The following is an 18,593-nucleotide window of genomic DNA, read 5'->3' as shown; positions in this document are numbered from 1 at the left end:
ATATACAGTGGAAGTTTACTTAGCAGGGTAAGAAATCTATGAAAGAATAGAAAGCTAGTGCAGTGTGATATAGTAACAAAGGCCTTGGACATTCATTCCTCTCCACTCAGTTGTAAACACAAATTACCCAAGAATTATCTATTGATTTGCTTCTCTAAAATCTTGCCAGGAAAGCCATTGTACAGAAAACCCAGGGAAACCCATTCATATTCAACATAGTTTGAAACTGTAGTACTGTACTCTTTACTTTATTAGAAACCTTTCTGCATCTACTCTTAACTTATAACCCACAGTGGAAAGAAACAGAAAGTTTATTATTTCTATAGATCTATTTCCTCTTCTTTATTTTGGGGGGCTGGAAGGGTGGAGGTATAGTCATCTAACTCAATCTTCAAAAAGAATAATCAGATCCTATCTATTGCTTGATGCAATTAAATTTGCTTTCTTCCATACAGTCCTTTGATTTTCTTCGCAAAGAGTCATAGTCCTGTTTTATTGGCCTACAGAGGCCAAGAAAACCACCAAGAGATCATTCTCATTTTAGTTTCCTTATCATAACCTTTTTCCTAGTAATCTTGGATTACAAGTCCAACTTTAATGTTGAAAAAACATTATTTAAAATAATGAAACCATAGGAGATTTATCCAAGAAATCATAAAGAACATCTTGATTTATAGCAGACATCTGAAGGATCCCCGTCTATTACCCTCCTTACTCTTCCTATTCTCTTTAATTCTCTTTTCCTTCTGAACTAAATATGAGTTTGATAACATTTCATTTACTCTCTAATACAGTTCAATTTTCAATGTGTCCATTAAACATCATTCTTACATCTCCTTTTTCATCAACATGTTCCTATGAGGCTGATCTTTTCCACCTCTTTTACTTTAGGACAAAATACATCCTGGTCTAACTTACTTACTTGTTATCTAGCTAATCTGAATAATCTATTTCAGTAATGAAAAGTGTGTTTAATTATACTCTAAACCTTCCATTGAGCACCACAGCTCTTTATCAGAGATCCTCATTACTATGTCTCCTTCTTTACTCCCATATACCAATACACATGTGTATCCCCAACATTGGCTTTAGGGATTTACATATGTACTAGTATATGTGAGTAAACAAAGAGACATAGTAACATCGGATATGAGATATAAATGGAATTATGTTCATTTAAAAGTAAATTCCATTTGCAGAACTTATATCTATGCAAGTGTGGCTACAATCAGAGCATAGTCCTTCAACTAAAAGAAATGATTGGTTGTTCAGCTGCATTCAAAACCATTCAGTGGTAGTTACTATGTGAACATGTCCATCAGATCCTTCTCTGAGAGCAGAGATCTGATGAGATACATCACTGAGATGTCCTTTCAGAAGATTCATGAGATGATCTTTGTTCCAGTAATGAAATATATGGCAAATTGCAACTTGTAGTTCTCCAGTTTCATAAATTGTTGCTGTCATTAAAGTACCATAGCAGCAATAGTGTCACTTTTTAATAGCTCACTGGTGGCTTTTTTCCCCCATATTGAGTGATTCAAAAGAGAAAATAGCATTTCTCTCTCACTGGTGGAAGAACTTTTTACATCCGTATGTGGTTATAACTAGGAAATGTATCAAGTTAATGGCCTCGTACATTATATATTCTACTTCCTTTATGGAACTTTTTTCGTTCAGGTTTTTGTCAGGGACAGGGAAATACAAAAGTCAAAACCCACATTCTTTTCTTTTTTACTTAATACAATTTAAAATAAAAACAATGACTGTTATATTTGTCAGAGTCACAGCAGTTTTTTATGTATATTTTCTATTCACACACTGCAGAATATTGCCAAGTAACCTCACCAGGGAGACTGACAACATGTAAGTACATGCATTCATGTGAGACCATATTGAATGAAGTCTATACTGCATTAAAACATTCATTTTTAAACACCTTCCAGTATAATTGATCCATTTTAAAACATTTTTCTTCTTTTCCCCCCAACGTTGGTGTTTTGAGTTCATTCAACTTTTTTTCTTTAAATCCACAAGTACACAAAAAATAACCTGTAAACAGTTTTGACATGACACTTATATACAAAGTGAACCACGTAAGAAAAAAAGTCAAAGAGGTAATTCAGTGGGTATCACTTGATACAGAGCAAAGTGCAACAGATCTACTCAGCCCATCAAATCCATGAATTGAAGTGCTCACAGGAGGTTGGGGAGAGGGGAGAATTCATAACATGAGCAAGGCCCCGTATAGATCACAATATCACAGAAGTCACAAAATAAACATCAATTCCTGTGTCCACTGTGAAAATATTGCACTGTATTATGCATTTTTTGTATTTGTGTATAAATACCTATGTAGGAAATATCAGTCACATGATTAGAGAGCATTCTGAATTTTTTTTTTTAAAAAAAAGAAAAGATTCAAATTCTTTCTTTCTTCTCCGTGTGAAAGGCTTTCATAACTTATCCCAAAGTCTACCACTTCAGATGAGCTGTAGCAGTAGAAATGCCAATTGGAGGTATGAGGAAAATTGAACATTGAAGATAACAATTCTAAAGATCCAGTCCTTCTTATAATGTAAGTTAACACTTAATCTGCTCTTTACAATTCATTCTAAATGTTTACACAGATCTTATACAGACAATCAAAACTTCCATTCTTTCAGTGGCCCATTGTTAGCACAACCTGGTGATACTTGCTCTTTTTGTTTGCTTGCTTGCTTGCTTTTCTTTTTAAATTATGGTAGTATCTATCATTCCTCATCTGATTTTATAAGAATTTGAAATAAATTGAGAAGTGTTTATCCCAAAAGTGATTGTATATATATGATTGAAAACATCCAGAAAACTTCATTACTGGAATGTTAAGCTGTGAGAGATTGATTATGCTACCATTCTGATACCATGAAATATCTCTGGTTTAAATCCAAGTGAATATAGCAGGAGTTAATCCTAATTAGAGATGATTGGACTATGAAGGACACATCGGCATTTCATAATTTCAACCAATAGTTGTCAAGGTCTACATAAATGATCAGCATACTTATAGAGTTTATCTTGCTGATAAGGTAGAAAATGCCATGCACAAAAATTAAAACTTCAGCATTGGTTTCAAAAGTATGGGCGTTAATCATGCTAAATTTAGGAGGATTCATTTCCACATAAAATGAAACCTCACTTTTAACAAATTTCACTTGGTATTTCTCAGTTATCAATTTGACATCCCTCAAAATTCTTCATATTATTTTCCTGAGCAGTAGCACCCATTTTATTGTGAATTATAATTGCTTTGAACTCAAGTGGCAGTTCTAGTCTCACATTTATCAATCTTTTCTACAGCATAAAGGGTTTCACCAGCCTAGTTTCTTGTTAGGATTACAAGAGCTATAGAGAAGAAATGAGAATTATTTGTAGATCACACGACCATTTGTACAAGTAATCTATGGCTTCTGAATAGTCTAATCCAGTGTTGCTCAAGCTTGGCAACTTTAAATTGGATTTCAACTCCCAGAATTCCTCAGCCAGCATTGAGAATAGTCAGTGTTCTAACCTGGTCTAAGCCTTCACTGAACTAATCCTTCAATGTAATCAACATTTGTAGTTGTTCAGTTGGGATTCTTTGAATTGGTCTGAATCTGCCACAAAACTTTCTTTTAAGTAGAACTTCATAATAACCCTACAAATAAATATTCTAGTGGTAGCTTCACAAAATAGAGCTGCATATTCATGACTGACAATGGGAACTTTTGAAAAAGAGTCTGAAAGAGAAAGAAAAAAAAAGAGACATTTGAAAGAGAGAAAGAAAAAGAGAGACATTGGAAAGAGTAGAGATCACCATCAAACTGGACTTGTTTATTGTATTTTCTCTTATTTCTCTTGCTTTCTTAACCAAGGTATTTAATTCAGTGAAAAAAGCGTGCAGCAATTTAGCCTGGATTTACTGATTTTCATCATAAAAAGGAAATATAACAAACCCTTAAATAATGTCTCTGATTCAGAAGAGTGAATGCATAACAGCTGGATGTAAAAAAGTTAATGCTGCTTACCAGCCTTCTCTTAGCAATGTTGAATAAAATCTTAATGAATGCTAAGAAGCCTGCAAGATTACAGTTTACCAAAGAAGACTGACAGCTTCTGCTTTCTTTCCTGAATTAGATGTTTGAAAAAGATGTATCAGAATGTTCTGTTGATAGTTGAACTGCACTAGCATAAATTTGAGCCTGCAAGTTTTCCAGACCACAAGTTTATACATAAAATGGTCTCCCTAGAATTTCTCCTTAGCTCAACATTCCTCTCTAGGTAACCTTCCTCTAATATTGGCAATGTCCAAAGGAACCAGTTACAATTTTTTATCACAGAATAAAGAACTGAATTATGCTCTTGTTGGCAGATTTGCATTTTCTTGTGCAATGCATTCTTGTTACTTTGTTTGTCAAAACAAATTGATAATGCCTGTCATAGAAAGCATCTCCAGAAGATGGCTCTTTTAATCCAACATAATTGGCTGCCTGAACACACACACACGTACTTCAAGAGTCAGTTGGCATAAAAGTAATAGAAAATAAATCAATCAAAATATGATACAGAAATTGGCAAGAATTTTGTTTTGTGTACAAAACAAAATGTTCACAAGTTGAATATTTATGAATGGAATAAAAAAATGTAGGAATTTATAACTGATCAACCTGGCAGAGGTCTTTGTATTCTTGTATTAAAGTCCTTCAACTTTAATACTGTAGTACAATAGGCAGGTTGATAGCTAAGTATAGCCTTGCTTGTGGAATCTGTACAGATAGATGCCTGTTTCATTTATTTGTCAGTCTAGAAGCAGACAAATGAAAGCAAGTGCAGTAGAAAGCAAACCTAACAGATTTCCCTATTACTATCAAAGAGCAGCTGTAAATTTTCCCAGTGTAGAGATTCATAATAATATTCTTTTTACTCATGATTTACAAAAACTCATTTGCTTTTTGAAAAATAAACAAAGAAAGATCCATTTGGAAACTGAAATACATTTTTAAAAGTTGTTATTTTCATCCTTCCAGATCAAGTGACAAGTATAAGGAAAATAACAACAGCACAGCCTTAAAAAACCCCCCACTGTTTTCTTTCTGTCATACAAAAAAAAAATTGCACCCCTTTCTAACTACTGTATCACTCAGATTTAAGTTTTACTGGGATGGGATTTACTTCACCCAAAAAGTAGCTGATGCTTAAGCAGAACTACTGAACATTACAGGATGAAAAATAGATCCATCTTTTAATAAGCTTTCCTAACATTAAGTTGGGAGATTGGGGATAAGCTAAAAGAGCACCGTTCATGGCCTGATGTTATAAGGTAGATTCTCCCAAGCTGGATCACTCACAGCCTTTGGTATGCATGGCTGACAATTCTGGAAATTGTATTCTCAATGCATAGGAAAAGCACTAGGTTAGAAAAGGTTGATATAAGGCATTGGTATTTTAAACTATGTCTAAATTTCTTAGCAACCTACAAAAACTAGATATTTCTTTGGATATGGTTATCAGGAAATTAAATTATAGATTATACTGAAAAACACATGAGCATCTTTCCACTCGCAGAAAAGAGTTTTCTCTTATTTTTTTCTCTCTTGTGATTTCATTATCACTTTTCCTCTGTAGGACTGGCATTTCATAATGAGTAATAATTCACAAATCTGGAACTGATTTGAGAGCTATAGGGAGAATAAGATGGGTAACACTATATATGTGGTTGCTTTATAAGAATTATTATTACAAAGTGCTGTTATTGCTTGGTTTTTCCATAGTTTGAGAATTAAGGAAAGGTTTCAGAGAAACAGTTCAGAAACATTGATTATATTCTGTCTGCTTCATCATAATCTCTTTATAATAAAGCTACAGTGACTTTCCTAAACTGAATGATTTTCCATCTCCAACAATCCAATAATTCATACTGTCTTATATTTATGGGAATTTAAGCTCCACATATCTGGGGACCATAAGGGTCAGGAAGGCCAAGTTACAATATAGGAAAGGATCTGATTATTACATTATATATATTGCATATTATGTTATAATATGATATGCACACATACATACATATTATAGCCAATCATTTGATTGAAGATGTTTAATTAGCATGGGTTTTATACACATTTTATCAAGTCTTCTTTGACTATACCTTATTTTCATTTCAACCCAATTATTTCTTCCCAGTTTTTTTCTTTGCCTGTAAGGGTTTACCTGTCATTTTGGTACAATGAATAGATATTACATTCATGAGCCTTATCTGAAGACATTCATGTAGAGCTCAAAGTATGCATGAAGTTTGGTTTTCATGAGCTATTTTTTCCCTATATAGATTGGGTAATGCTGAATATGCAAACACACAGCATACATACTGTATACAGAAGTGCCATGTTAAAATGAGAAAATTATTTCCTTAGTTCATAGCTGACTGAAAAATTAAACCAATTTCACAATTACAAACAAAATTACCATTTGGAAAGTACTCATTTCCAAATGTTACAGTGCACTTCACCTATTAAATATTACATTAGATAAAATGAATATATTCATTAAAACAATGTTCATACCTCCATTTTATCAGGAATAATTGTTTGCATAATTTGTGAATTTTAAGCAAACTGCGAACAAAATGCATATTTGGAGAAATGCACAAAAATATTTAAATCTATTAGAGGAATTTTTTTTAAAAAAATAATATTTTCAAATTTGATAAGTAGGGTTTCAGAGTTTTTGCAAAAGTGAGAATCTGTGAAACTCTGAAATGGAGACACTCACCCATTCTTAACACACACTTTTGAATTTATACATTAAACTTTAAAATCATTTGTGAAATGGCCCCAGTACAGGACAATAACTATTTCGTCTAAAGTTGGGTGAAAAGACCCCATAAATCAAGTCAGTCATAATGTGTTTCATGGAGCTTCTTTTTTTCCTGTGGATATTAATAACTTTACTATCTTGTGTAAATGAAACCCAGTTCTATTCAACTTCAGGGAAAAAAGACTCAGTTCTTGCTGGATAATATATCATACCACAATATCCTATAAGCTTGTCTGTTGTTGTTTTTTAAACTATAAGAAGAATCTTGCTCTAGGTGAGATTTCAGAGTTTCAGCCATATAACAAGGTTCAGAAAAAGAGAAATAGTCTGTGCCTCATTGACAGTCCAATATATGAAGTGCAAAATAAATCCCTTCTGTTGCTGAGTAAAATAACCACACATTCATTTTTCTCTATAATTTGCTATTAAGATAAATTGATGCTAAAATGTTTTCTTTGAGGCTTTTAGTGGAGAGAACTGGGACCAGATAATCCTAAAAATGATTGATTCTTGTCAAGAACTTTTAATAATAGATTAGGCTAATTTCTTAGTTTCTGTTCTTCAGTGTTTGCTGCTGTCTTGTTTGGAAGAGAACTAGAGTTTCTTCAAAATGTAAGAACTATTTCTGATTCCAGTTTAGAATTTGGTTCAGATCCGTTTGATATAATGATTTGCCAAAAATTGGAAGGAAGGAGGACAACAACAACAAAAAATGTGTTCAGCCTCAACTGAAATGGGAACTGACTGAGAATTGTATTAGAAGTCAGCGTAACCCAGTAAATGCAGTAAATTAACCATATGGACAAAAAATCAAAGTGGAATAAGATGTTCATCAAAGATGTGGGAAATTATAGTTCGGTGCAATCAGCCAGATGTTGAGATCAGCCAAATGCTGGATCTGGCATTTTTGTCTACCTATCAAGTCCTTTCCAAGGACCTGGAGTAAGCAAATGGTATTAGAGATATCAACACAGTATGTAAACTGTGCCAATAAAGTTGCTCTCTTGCAATTGACTGGTGTCAAAGCCAATGGTATTCAAGTGGTGCTCCAGATGTTTTGGGATTACACCCAAGGCACCTATCACTATTGGTATATCTTTGCTTTCTTTTGCCACAGTCATTCTACTTCTATTTGTGGTTCTTTGTATTTTGTAATTTTATTCAGTTCTTTCTTTTCTATTCTGCCATGCACTGCCATGTTCACTATTCAGACTTTTTTCTTTTTCTTATCGAAAGTTGTTAAGTCTGGGTGTTATGTGTCAAGTATTTGTATGCTTGAATTCTAAAGAAGCACTTTAACTTCTTCTTCTTTCCTACTATTTTCTCTGTCTTCTGGTACCACCAGTTCTTGCTTGCAGACAAATTGTATTTCTTGCAGATCTTCCAATACATCATTGTTGCCACTTTGTCTTGCTATTGTTTGTAGTCCATTAATGTGATGTTTTGCAGCAACTAACTAGGTACTTCTCTGTTCCTTCAGCTTCTTAGAAAAGTGGCATTTGCTCTGTGTTGTTGTCTTCTCAGTTCTTGTAAGCATTTGTTCTTAAGGTTGGTCTAGTGCAGCCAGAATTAGCTCCTCTAAGAGCAATTTTCCTGCTCTTGGCTATTATTGGCTATTATTGTTATCTACTTGGCCTGATAGCTTTTTAATATACTGGCCAGGTAATACTTTTCCCTGCCATGTTTCTTTTCCATTCTTCATTTAGTCTTTCTTTTAGGGCAATTTAGTCTCACCAGTACACCAGTACACAGTAAGCCTTCATAGTGTACTAACTTTGGTGCATCTTCTTCCCTTCCCTTCAAATATTTTCCAATGCTCTTCCTCAACTGTCTGGTGCACTTAAAACATTCCATACCCACCTATTTTCCTTAGCAAGTAGAATTAGAGTAACAGAGTTGGAAGGGACCTTGGAGGTCCTCTAGTCTAATTCCCTATTCAAGCAGGAGAACCTATCAATCTCTTCTTAAAAACCTCCAGTGATGGAGCACCCACAACTTCTGAAGGCAAGCTGTTCCACTGGTTGATTGTTCTCACTGTTAGGAAGTTTCTCTTTAGGTTGGTTCTCTGATTAATTTCTATCCATTGGAAACTAATCTGTCAACATTGCTGCATGGCTGAAGGGCATGATTCATTGTCATTATTTTTCTGGTCTTCATATTCAGGACTTTTACTTCTTCTTGACTCCAGTCCACTATTCCAGCTGTGTCTCTAATAGTTAGAATTGCTCAGGTGTTAATTGCCTCCGTGATATTTATTTCACTGAGTTTTGGCTTTAAGATCTTATTCTCTCTAATGACCTATAATTACTGTTGTTTTTATTGTTGTTTGTATAGCTAGATTTAGGAACGGTGGCAGTAGGGGCAGAACAGACTTGCCCTTCACAGAGACTGCTCTTATAGAAGTGAAAAACGCTTTAGACCAGGCAAGTCTAAGTTTGCCTAAATGCCTGTAGATAGGTCCAAACCCCATAGCAGTCAGTTAGATTTATTTCCATTATAAGATTTTGTTTATAGACTTCATTAGACGCCTCCTATGGGTTTGAGCATTGATCATTAAGACAAGGGCACAGTTTGCTACTTTGACCTCATATCCCAGCAGCCAAGATTAATTAGAGGGGGAAATCCAATACTGCCCCTCCCCAGTCCAAACTTCTTAATGACCTCTTAAGCTCAAATATTAATGAGGCAAATATGGAATGTGAATAAGTAGATGTCAAATCTCAGTTTGTTACTAAAGGTTTTAGGCTCTTGTTCCTGGCTACTGTTTTGGGACAATTCAACTACCCTCTTTCCATTTGCAAACTAACCTTTATTGATTTCTTTTCATAGCTTTCAGGACTTCCATATGATTATTTTTAAGCAATTTATTTCTTATTCTTGCTTGCTGTTTATGTTGTTATTGATTTTGCGAGCTGCTTTGAATCCACACCGGGGGGGGGGGGGGGCGGGGGAGGATGTGGATTATAAGCTTTTGAAAACATAGCATTTTATTTATCTATTTCACTTATGTTCCCATCCCAAATGGTGAATACCAATACCAATATTGATGGTTTGAGTTTTCTGATTGCTCCCATTTCCAGTTTAAATTTGAATACCTTTATATTTTAAAGGGTCTTTTTTTTTTAGTTCTATAAACTGATGACTACACAAGGAAGTGTATGTGTGTGCGCACATGTTGCACATCTAAATTTTTCCTTAATTATTATACGCTGGCTGCATTTTTTCTTCTCTGATATAATAATATATGAAATGCATTCTTAAAAAATTAGGCTAGGTATGTTGTGATGCATTATTTTTCCCTATCATATCGATATCATGACAAACTTTCCTGACATGCCTTTTATTCTAATGTTATTCTATTAGTCACGCCCCCAAAATGCTAACATTAGTTTAGCTTAAGTCCTTTCTTTATTCGGCATATTCTCCCAATGGTGCAGACCTCTGAAGCTTGCAGATATGCATGTAAGGACCTTCAATTAAAATAGCACTAATGAAAACAATAAAAACAATAATGAGAACATCATTTCAACAATGGTGAGTGATCCAATGTAGATGATCTAATTTACTGTTGAAGAAGTAGCAGTATTGTAGAACTACAGCCCTCAATAGCCCTATCCAGGATAGCTAACAACAGAGAATGCTGAAAGCCTTAAATCAGCAACATCCGAGATCAGCAATGTGGCCACTTTTGGATAACAGTGTTCGATTATGAGACCCAGATTCAAATCTCCCTTTGCATGGCCGGTCCTCATCTCCTAACTTGCGAAAGGATATAGGGAGATGGAAGAACCATGGATGTTACAAATGATAGGAAGTATAGTCTTTATTACACTATTTAGATGTAACTTGGTGGTATTGAGTTGTGGCAAGATTTTTCCACTTTGAAACCTTTGTAAATCTGTGTATGCATTCATGAGTGCACCTGCAGGTTGTTCAAGAGAAGAAAAGATGGCTCACAGGAAAAAGCTGTTCAATTTAGCTGCTCTTAAAAGCTCGGTCTTTTAGAACTTTACCTGGACAAACATACCACTGAACTCAATGGGATTTAGTTTCCAGTAGGTTTGCCACAGTTAGTGTATCAACTATAGGAATATAACTGTTCTATATGCAGAAAAGCTACTATATTTGAGTGAAAGACAGGTTTGAACTAGCTAATTATCCTTTCAGACTCTCTCAAAATTTTCCCTTCATCAATAATTTACTTGCCAAAATGTGGAAGAAAAATTGTACTTATAAAGCAAGGAGACATGGCTTAAGCCCTGCTCAAAATAATTTATAAACCTATATAGTTTAAATTAGCATTGTAGACATTCCATAGAAAATATGTTTATATGATGGAAGTTATTGTCCAAAGTATAGATGATAATATACCTTACAGCTTCCAGGCAGATTTGCAGAAAGAGGGGGGAAGGGAGGGAGGGAGGGAGGGAGAGGGAGAGAGAGGGAGAGGGAGAGGGAGAGAGAGAGAGAGAGAGAGAGAGAGAGAGAGAGAGATTTACAGAATGCCTGGACTTAATTTAATCCAAGTATCCCCCAGTTAATTAAATCAATATAAATCCAATGTCTCTGGTATGAATAGCTTCTTTAACATGTTAAAAATGTTGCTAATGCTAAATATTGCTTAATTTGAATGCTTTCACAAAATTACAAGAAAGGAGGGGGGGAGAGAGACTTAATTTGTGATAGAGCTCAAAACGGGGTTCCCCCAGAACGTAGAAAGTAAATTCAGATTCCCATTAGCCAATTGGTTTACCTCAGAGATAGGGGATTATCATATTTTTACTTCACAGTGTCAGCTTTTTGAACAAATGTGGGATAAAATAGCCAATAACAACAATTACCAGAACAAACTGAATCTTAAAAATAAATCTACTCAAATCCACGGGACAATTTGATTGATTTCATTGGTGTAAGCAAAGAATGACTACATATGTATCTAATCCTATCAGTATTATTACTCTAAACTGCATTTGTGTCTTAAAATTATTGATAAACAGACAAAATAACAATTATCTGCATCCATATGATACCCTTTAAATTTCCTTGAAGAAATTGCTACTTTGGTACTTAGATGAGAGGCAGCTATGTAATATTGGAGCTTTCAACCCTGTTCTCACAGGGGAGTTCCTTCCTAAAATCACACCCACTTCCACAAAAGAAACATGATTAGTATCTTTGTCTTCTTCATTAAACGCTCTGGATGCAGAAGATGCTCATTAATGAACATCGTCTCCTTCAAGGGAATTTCTAGAGTGCCAAGCAGGCTGTTTCCATTAGCTGAGTGCATATGGACTCTTTTCAATTTTTAATTTCATCTTCAGATGCAGGCAGGAAGAGTGCTATGTTGCCTGTCACCGGGACAATCAATTTCCTGCAAACCACAATGCAAAATGCATCTTGTAATGTTAGGCATGTGATTTCTTCTAATGGCATCTGTTTTGAAGGGAATTGAGAGCCTGCATTTCCCACTTTATGGTTTTGTTTCATTTTGTACTGCAAGGCCTGACAAATTTATATACCGTACATCAAAACTTAGCTATTTGATTCTTGCTTCAAAAAGAGAAGGAAATAATCCATGTTCTCCTATTCAGTAGTCTGCCTTCTTTTTCAATTTTTTTAAAAAAAATCACCTTTATATATAGACTATATGAGAAGCCTATGTTGAAAAGAAACAGCTAGCCAAAAGAGCCTACAATTTATAGAAATGCTGGCCACTGAAACAAACCAATAAAGTACAATTATTGGGCACAAGGGGCACCACTCTTTTATTTTTACCTGATATGCAGAGGAGTAGGAGATAAAATATTTCCTGCTTAATTTCTGCATGCATATTCACTTTCTATTATAAATAGGACCAGGGCTACCAAAAACCAGTTGGCAATTCAGAAAATGCGTAGATCACATCTGTATATATTCTAGAATTCCCACCAATTTCTTTTCAGCCATTGCGCTCCAATGAATCCAAACTGAGTTTTAAACTCCTCTGAATTTTTCAATTTTGATCTGAGCTTGTAGAAAAACAGCTAAAGGCAAAACAGGGAAAAACTCATTACGGTTGCAAAGAAATATCCCATTTCTGCATGCAGGTTTCTACTGAGTGCAGAGGCATCCAGCAGAAGGCCATAGGTGGTCCCTTTAAACTTTTGAATGTGACAAAAATGGAAATTAGTAAATACTTGAGGAAGGAGACATCATATTAACTAAACATGATTTTACTGAAAAATAAAGAAATCCAATTTGGTCTGGTTCACCTCGTTGCTATTCCAAAAGACCAAAGGCTGAGCTTGACCTTCAACAAGAAAACATAATTGTGATCACCTGCCTGCAGCTGGACTGCACCTGTGGATTTTCAGATGTTTCTAAGCTGACATACGCCTGTGCCCAGAGATGTTCATGGTATGCAGACAAAGCAAATTCAGATGTATCCCCAGGTAGCAACAACAGACTGCTCTCAGACATACAAAAATTAAAATATCCAAAAGAACAATTCAGCCATCAAGAAGAAGAAGAAGAGACCAAGATAAATTGGTCGCCAAAGGATTGTAGTCAATATTTTTCAGAGAAAGCACAGTTAAAAGGTAAAAACAGTGGTAGAGAGACAGACAAGTATACATAGCCTCTCCTATTGTAAACTGGAACGACAATTTCTTAATTTCAGAATTCTTGGCCTCTGCTTATCCTGGCCGTGGATAAATAATGTTTTAAAAAGATTTCAGGAAAGCATGCAGCTTAAAAAAACCACCACCTGCCAGGATTCTGCCTTATTTTACCTCTCTAATAAATTGGTGCTGCCATAAATCATAGTGTAAATGATCTTTAGCATTTGATTTCAATGTGCAGGTGGCACTGCAAGCATTTGATGTATGTTTAACAGCCTAACAAATGAATGCATTGTTATTCCTCCTATCTCATTGTTTACATGGAACTAGAATTGCTTTGGTGAAATAGGCAAATTAGGCAGGACATAGCAATGGGTTCTTTATGTGTGACTTAAGTTGTTATTATTCTTTCTCCTCATCCTATTTCTAAAGATGCACAGGTGATTTTCCTTGGCGAAACCCCATTCCTATAGATGATATTTTCGTAAAAGTTCAGATTGCCAGGGATGTTTTCGTTCTGGAAACCTGTCTGGGATTTTGATTTTGAGAAAATCCTGGATGCATTTTTCTAATTCTTCCTCAATTGAGAGCTTTTCTTTCGCTGCTTTTTTTTTGCTAGAGTTGGATTCTCTAGACCCAGAAGTTAGAGTTCGGAGCAGGTCACTTTTCCTCCGGATTTCAGACTGCTGAAGGAGCTGCACAGGACCTTTCTTGATTGGTCGATCCAGAGTCTGTATATTGGATTGGCGAGTGACTGGGCCACAGATGACAGTCTCTTGAGGGGAGCTGGCTTCTGACTGGCTGTCACAGCTAGAGGTGGAGAGTTCATTGCACGATGTGCCACTTTCACCTTCTTTATCACCTTTGCCATTTTTGCAACAGCAGTCACAGTGTGATGATGACCATCGTGATGGTTCACCTGGGAGAACAAACAAAGGGAACTTAGACTTGCCAAGAAGCAGCCATGAAATGCACATTTTCTTCTTTTTTTAACCTATTAACACATTTGGATTATAAAGCATTGAGTTCACCTAGAATTTTGGAAGCAAGATAAATATAAGCAGTGAAAAGAATAGTGGGCAATGAAAGTTCAGAAGCATTGGAAACAGGAATAAAGAATTGTCTGAAGCAGGGGTCTCCAACCTTGGCAATTTTAAGCCTGGTGGACTTCAATTCCCAGAATCCCCCACTAGCAAAGCTGGCTGGGGGATTCTGGGAGTTGAAGTCCACCAGGCTTAAAGTTGCCAAGGTTGGAGACCCTTGATCTGAAGAGCTAGAGAAATTGGCTCATCCATCTTATTCTGAAATACGCCAGATGGCTTTCAAGTTTTACAAATGTTAGTATCAGATTAGTACAAGAAGTCAGAAACTTTGGACAATAATCAACCAAAAGACTTTTCTTTCCACTAATATCATCCATTGATAACGTTTTACTTCATACTAATACTTTCACTAGTAACATTTCTTAACACCTTTGGTGGTGTATCAGATTTAAGATAAAGACTGCAATGCTGCAAGGCAAGTTCTTAGTGTTTTACAAGAACCTATGTCTGCAAGTATTACATATGAGTTCCATTTCATTTAACAGAGCTTGCACCGAGATAATCATGCACAGAATTGCAGTCAAAAGCTCTAAACCTAACTGTGAGGTTTTGTTTGCAATGCTAAAAGCAAAATATAAATAAAAACATTCATTTCCTGCAATTTCTATGGATTACCAGCATAACTATATTTCCTTCTGGATAAAACACTAAATTAATACTGGATTTAAATATCACTTATCTTAAACAACAAAATTTTCATTTCCCAACATGTAAGGGTCATAAACTTTACACAGATTAAGCCAAAATTGATTCCAGTTGTTGAATATTGAGGACAATTAGGGCACAGTTTTGATAAATGAAAATTGAGGAAGGTGACATCACTTTGCATACAAAGGCCATTTCAATCATTCTGTAACATTCAGTGTGATTTATACAAACAAACAAACCAGAATCAGAAATTGTGGAAAAAGGGAACCTTTAACTACTAAAAAGCAAAAAAATGGGTTCAGACTATTTCTTAATATCAATTTTTATTTTTTTATATGTCATATTCTTTTGCACAGAGGAGAAATATGGTCGGGCTTTATTTGATAAAGGAACAAATACACTTCTTAACTTTTGGTGTTAGAGTTGTATCCTTTGTTGCATGTGGTCACTAAAAGCTTTGTATCAGCTCCTAGAGGCCATAAAAAGTTATTATCAAAATACAATACATACATACATACATACATACACACATACACACACATGTATATAATTTTATCCAGCCTTTCTATCCATTGGATATTTTTAAACAGTTGAGAATTAAAAAATAAAACATAAGCAATTAAAAACACATCTGATTAGTTGTATAAGTCAAAAGACCTGATCATTCTGCTTAACCAGAATAACTAATTTATCCAGTCACAGCAACACAAAATGTAAGCTTCATTTGTATGGATAAGGAAGGGTGAAATCCATCACCATGGTTGTATTATAGAACCACAAAAACAGCTTCTATACACCCACAGTGTACGCTCCAAAAGGTCCCCCAAGACTTCACAGATGGTAAGAGTGTATTGAGAGCTTGTGGAAGAAGAAAGTTTGATGATGTAAATCAAATTAATTTTTGTGGTATCAAATTCAACTTTGGCCTCTTAAATTAAGAGTGTTAAAAACTTGTCAACACTTAAGAGTTTATCTCTATCTTTTCTAGAGTAAATGCCTTTCATTCACTGAATGTTATTCCATAGTAAGGGAAGTAATATAGGAATGTTCTCCTATAGCGAGAATTTTTTTTGGGGGGGCAGGGTTGTGGATATGTTCAGGGATATAAACTTTTGCCTTGTTGTCTCTGTATGTGTTTGTATACAATGAATGGAGAAATTAAAAAAGGAAGAATAACTACATCACTGTCTATGCTCTGGATGCCATGCTATCTTCCTACTGGTTCTACTCTCTGCCTTTTGCTTAGCTATAAAGTGAGGCACCCATTGACCCAAAGTTTTATGTGGGTGGTTGCATGGAATTTCCAGTAGATATAGAACACTTTAATTCAGATGTCCTATTTTAAATCACTGTGCTTCAATGGGCCAACAGTGTGGTCCTATTACCATTTTTTCACATGCATATATTGTAAATCTGAAAAGGATTTACAATAATTATTATGAATTATTTAAAAGCATAAGCAAAGCCTTGGCATACAGTCAATTCTAAGTATCTTGTTCTGCAGAATGAATGAATTATTTCAAGTATCCATATCACATTTCATATTTTGGAGAGATTTTACAGTAGAAGCTGTTTGTAGGTATTAAGTGTATACATTATAAAAAAACAAGTTAGGTTTGTCATTATTCTTTGCCTCTTGATTATGCCTATCCCATCCAGTGGTGGATTCTAAGTGGTGTTACCATCGGTTTGCTTCGCACGTGTGCTTTGCACTTCGCGCAAGCGCATTGACTGGCTGAACAGCTAAGGCATTGCAATCCGCTCTGCCGCACCTCTCAGCTGGCTAAAAACAGAGGAATAAAGGTAGGTATAGTGCAGGGGCAGGCGGGAGGGCCCAGATGACGGTATGAGCGAACCGGTTCACTGTCACTTCAACATCTCTGCTACGGGCTCTCCCGAACTGGGAAGAACCGATAGCAACCCACCACTGATCCCATCCCATCTGAACCTTACAGGAGAAAAAGCTGACTTTTGAACTTTCTGTTCATGTATATATTAAACATGCAAACAAACAATCACTCTCTTCCTATGAACACTTTTTCTGGTTCTCTGTGCCTATGACACCTGTTAACAAAATATCCATCATTTACAAAAACAGTTGGAAAACAACTTCTCTTGCTACTCATTTTTTCTTATTTACAGTGAAGGAAACTGACAGTCTGTGAATTGCATTGCTAATTTAATTGATAGACTTACTTTGAAACTCCTTCTCTATATGGTCTAGGAGAAAAGTCAATAATAGTTAAATTGGATTTTTAATTTTTTAAAAAAATAAATCTTTCACCACAGGAAGAGATATTACATAGAGAAGCTTGGTTAAAATAGACCATAGAAATTTTTGAAAAACATATTTATCAGCCTTATTGATTCACAGATCCTTAGTTCAAAAATGACATTTTTACTTAGTTCCAGCAGGAGAAACCTGCCAGTATCTAGTTTTTACTTGCAAAAAAAGGAACTGATTTAAACATCAGGTAAGATTTGTTCCAGAAAGCAACCATTAAGAAAGACATTATTATTTCAGGAGAAAATAACATAAGAGCTGGATGTGATCAGGTTTTTGACAGATTTAAAAAAACAGAATTAAAAATCTCTGTTCTGTTTCTCTGTAATCTCACACCCCAAAATCCATAACAGGATGGAATGAATTTTATTGGGTTTATTTTTTTAATCTACCTGCTTCCAAATTCAAATTATTTATTTTATTTATTTATTTATTTATTTAAATTTTTATACCGCCCTTCTCCCGAAGGACTCAGGGCGGTGTACAGCCAAAAATAAAAACAGCAAGTATACAAAGTTAAAATATCAATTTAAAATACCTATTCCATAATGGTTTTCTTTTTTGAAGAGCAGTTTCTAGAATCAGCCTTCCCAGGTAGACCGGCAGGAAAGGGACCAGATGAATTAATTCAGTTTTATTGCAAGACCACATTAATCAGAATTTGTCTGAAAGTACAAATCTCCCTCTCTCTCATAACTTAGGGTGTGTCCTTTATAAATTTCTTTCTCTGCTCATTATGCAGTTCTGGGCTCTCCTTCCCCTCCCCCTCCCCTTATCTGACTGTTCCAAAGGTAGCCTTCCCCTCATCTCTCAAAATAATTCTCACATACCTTCACACAGCCTCAGGAGTTGGTAAATAAAAAAGAACTGATGAGTGTCCAGATCCTGGCTGACCACTCACCTCAAGGAGCTGTAAACCATATTAGAGCAGCCACCAGTAGCTTCCCTCTGTTGTGGAAGAGCCCCAACATGGGATTCCTTGTTCCTATGTCCTTGATGCCAGCTTGTAACCTAACCTTGGTTCTTGGATTCCTTGACTACTGTCACCTTTCTTGGCTACTTTGATTTTTGTTGTGGATACATTTATACCAGTTGTGGGTTTCAATTTAGTTTGCTACCATTTTGCCC

At 35.4% G+C, this 18,593-nt stretch overlaps 1 protein-coding gene across 1 annotated transcript in view; it reads right to left on the bottom strand.

Moving 5' to 3' along the window:
• Positions 1-13,897: 13,897 nt before the first annotated feature.
• KCTD16 (potassium channel tetramerization domain containing 16) overlaps positions 13,898-18,593 on the bottom strand; it is a 197,672-nt gene continuing 192,976 nt past the window's right edge. Inside the window, exon 2 of the mRNA XM_058173236.1 lies at positions 13,898-14,349. Coding sequence (XP_058029219.1) covers positions 13,898-14,349 — 452 coding nt within the window. The remainder of the gene's footprint in view (positions 14,350-18,593) is intronic.

Source organism: Ahaetulla prasina, chromosome 2, assembly GCF_028640845.1.
Source record: "Ahaetulla prasina isolate Xishuangbanna chromosome 2, ASM2864084v1, whole genome shotgun sequence".
Classification (NCBI taxonomy): Eukaryota; Metazoa; Chordata; class Lepidosauria; order Squamata; family Colubridae; genus Ahaetulla; species Ahaetulla prasina.
Note: the sequence above shows the minus strand (reverse complement) of the source record. Positions and strands in the feature narration are given on the sequence as shown.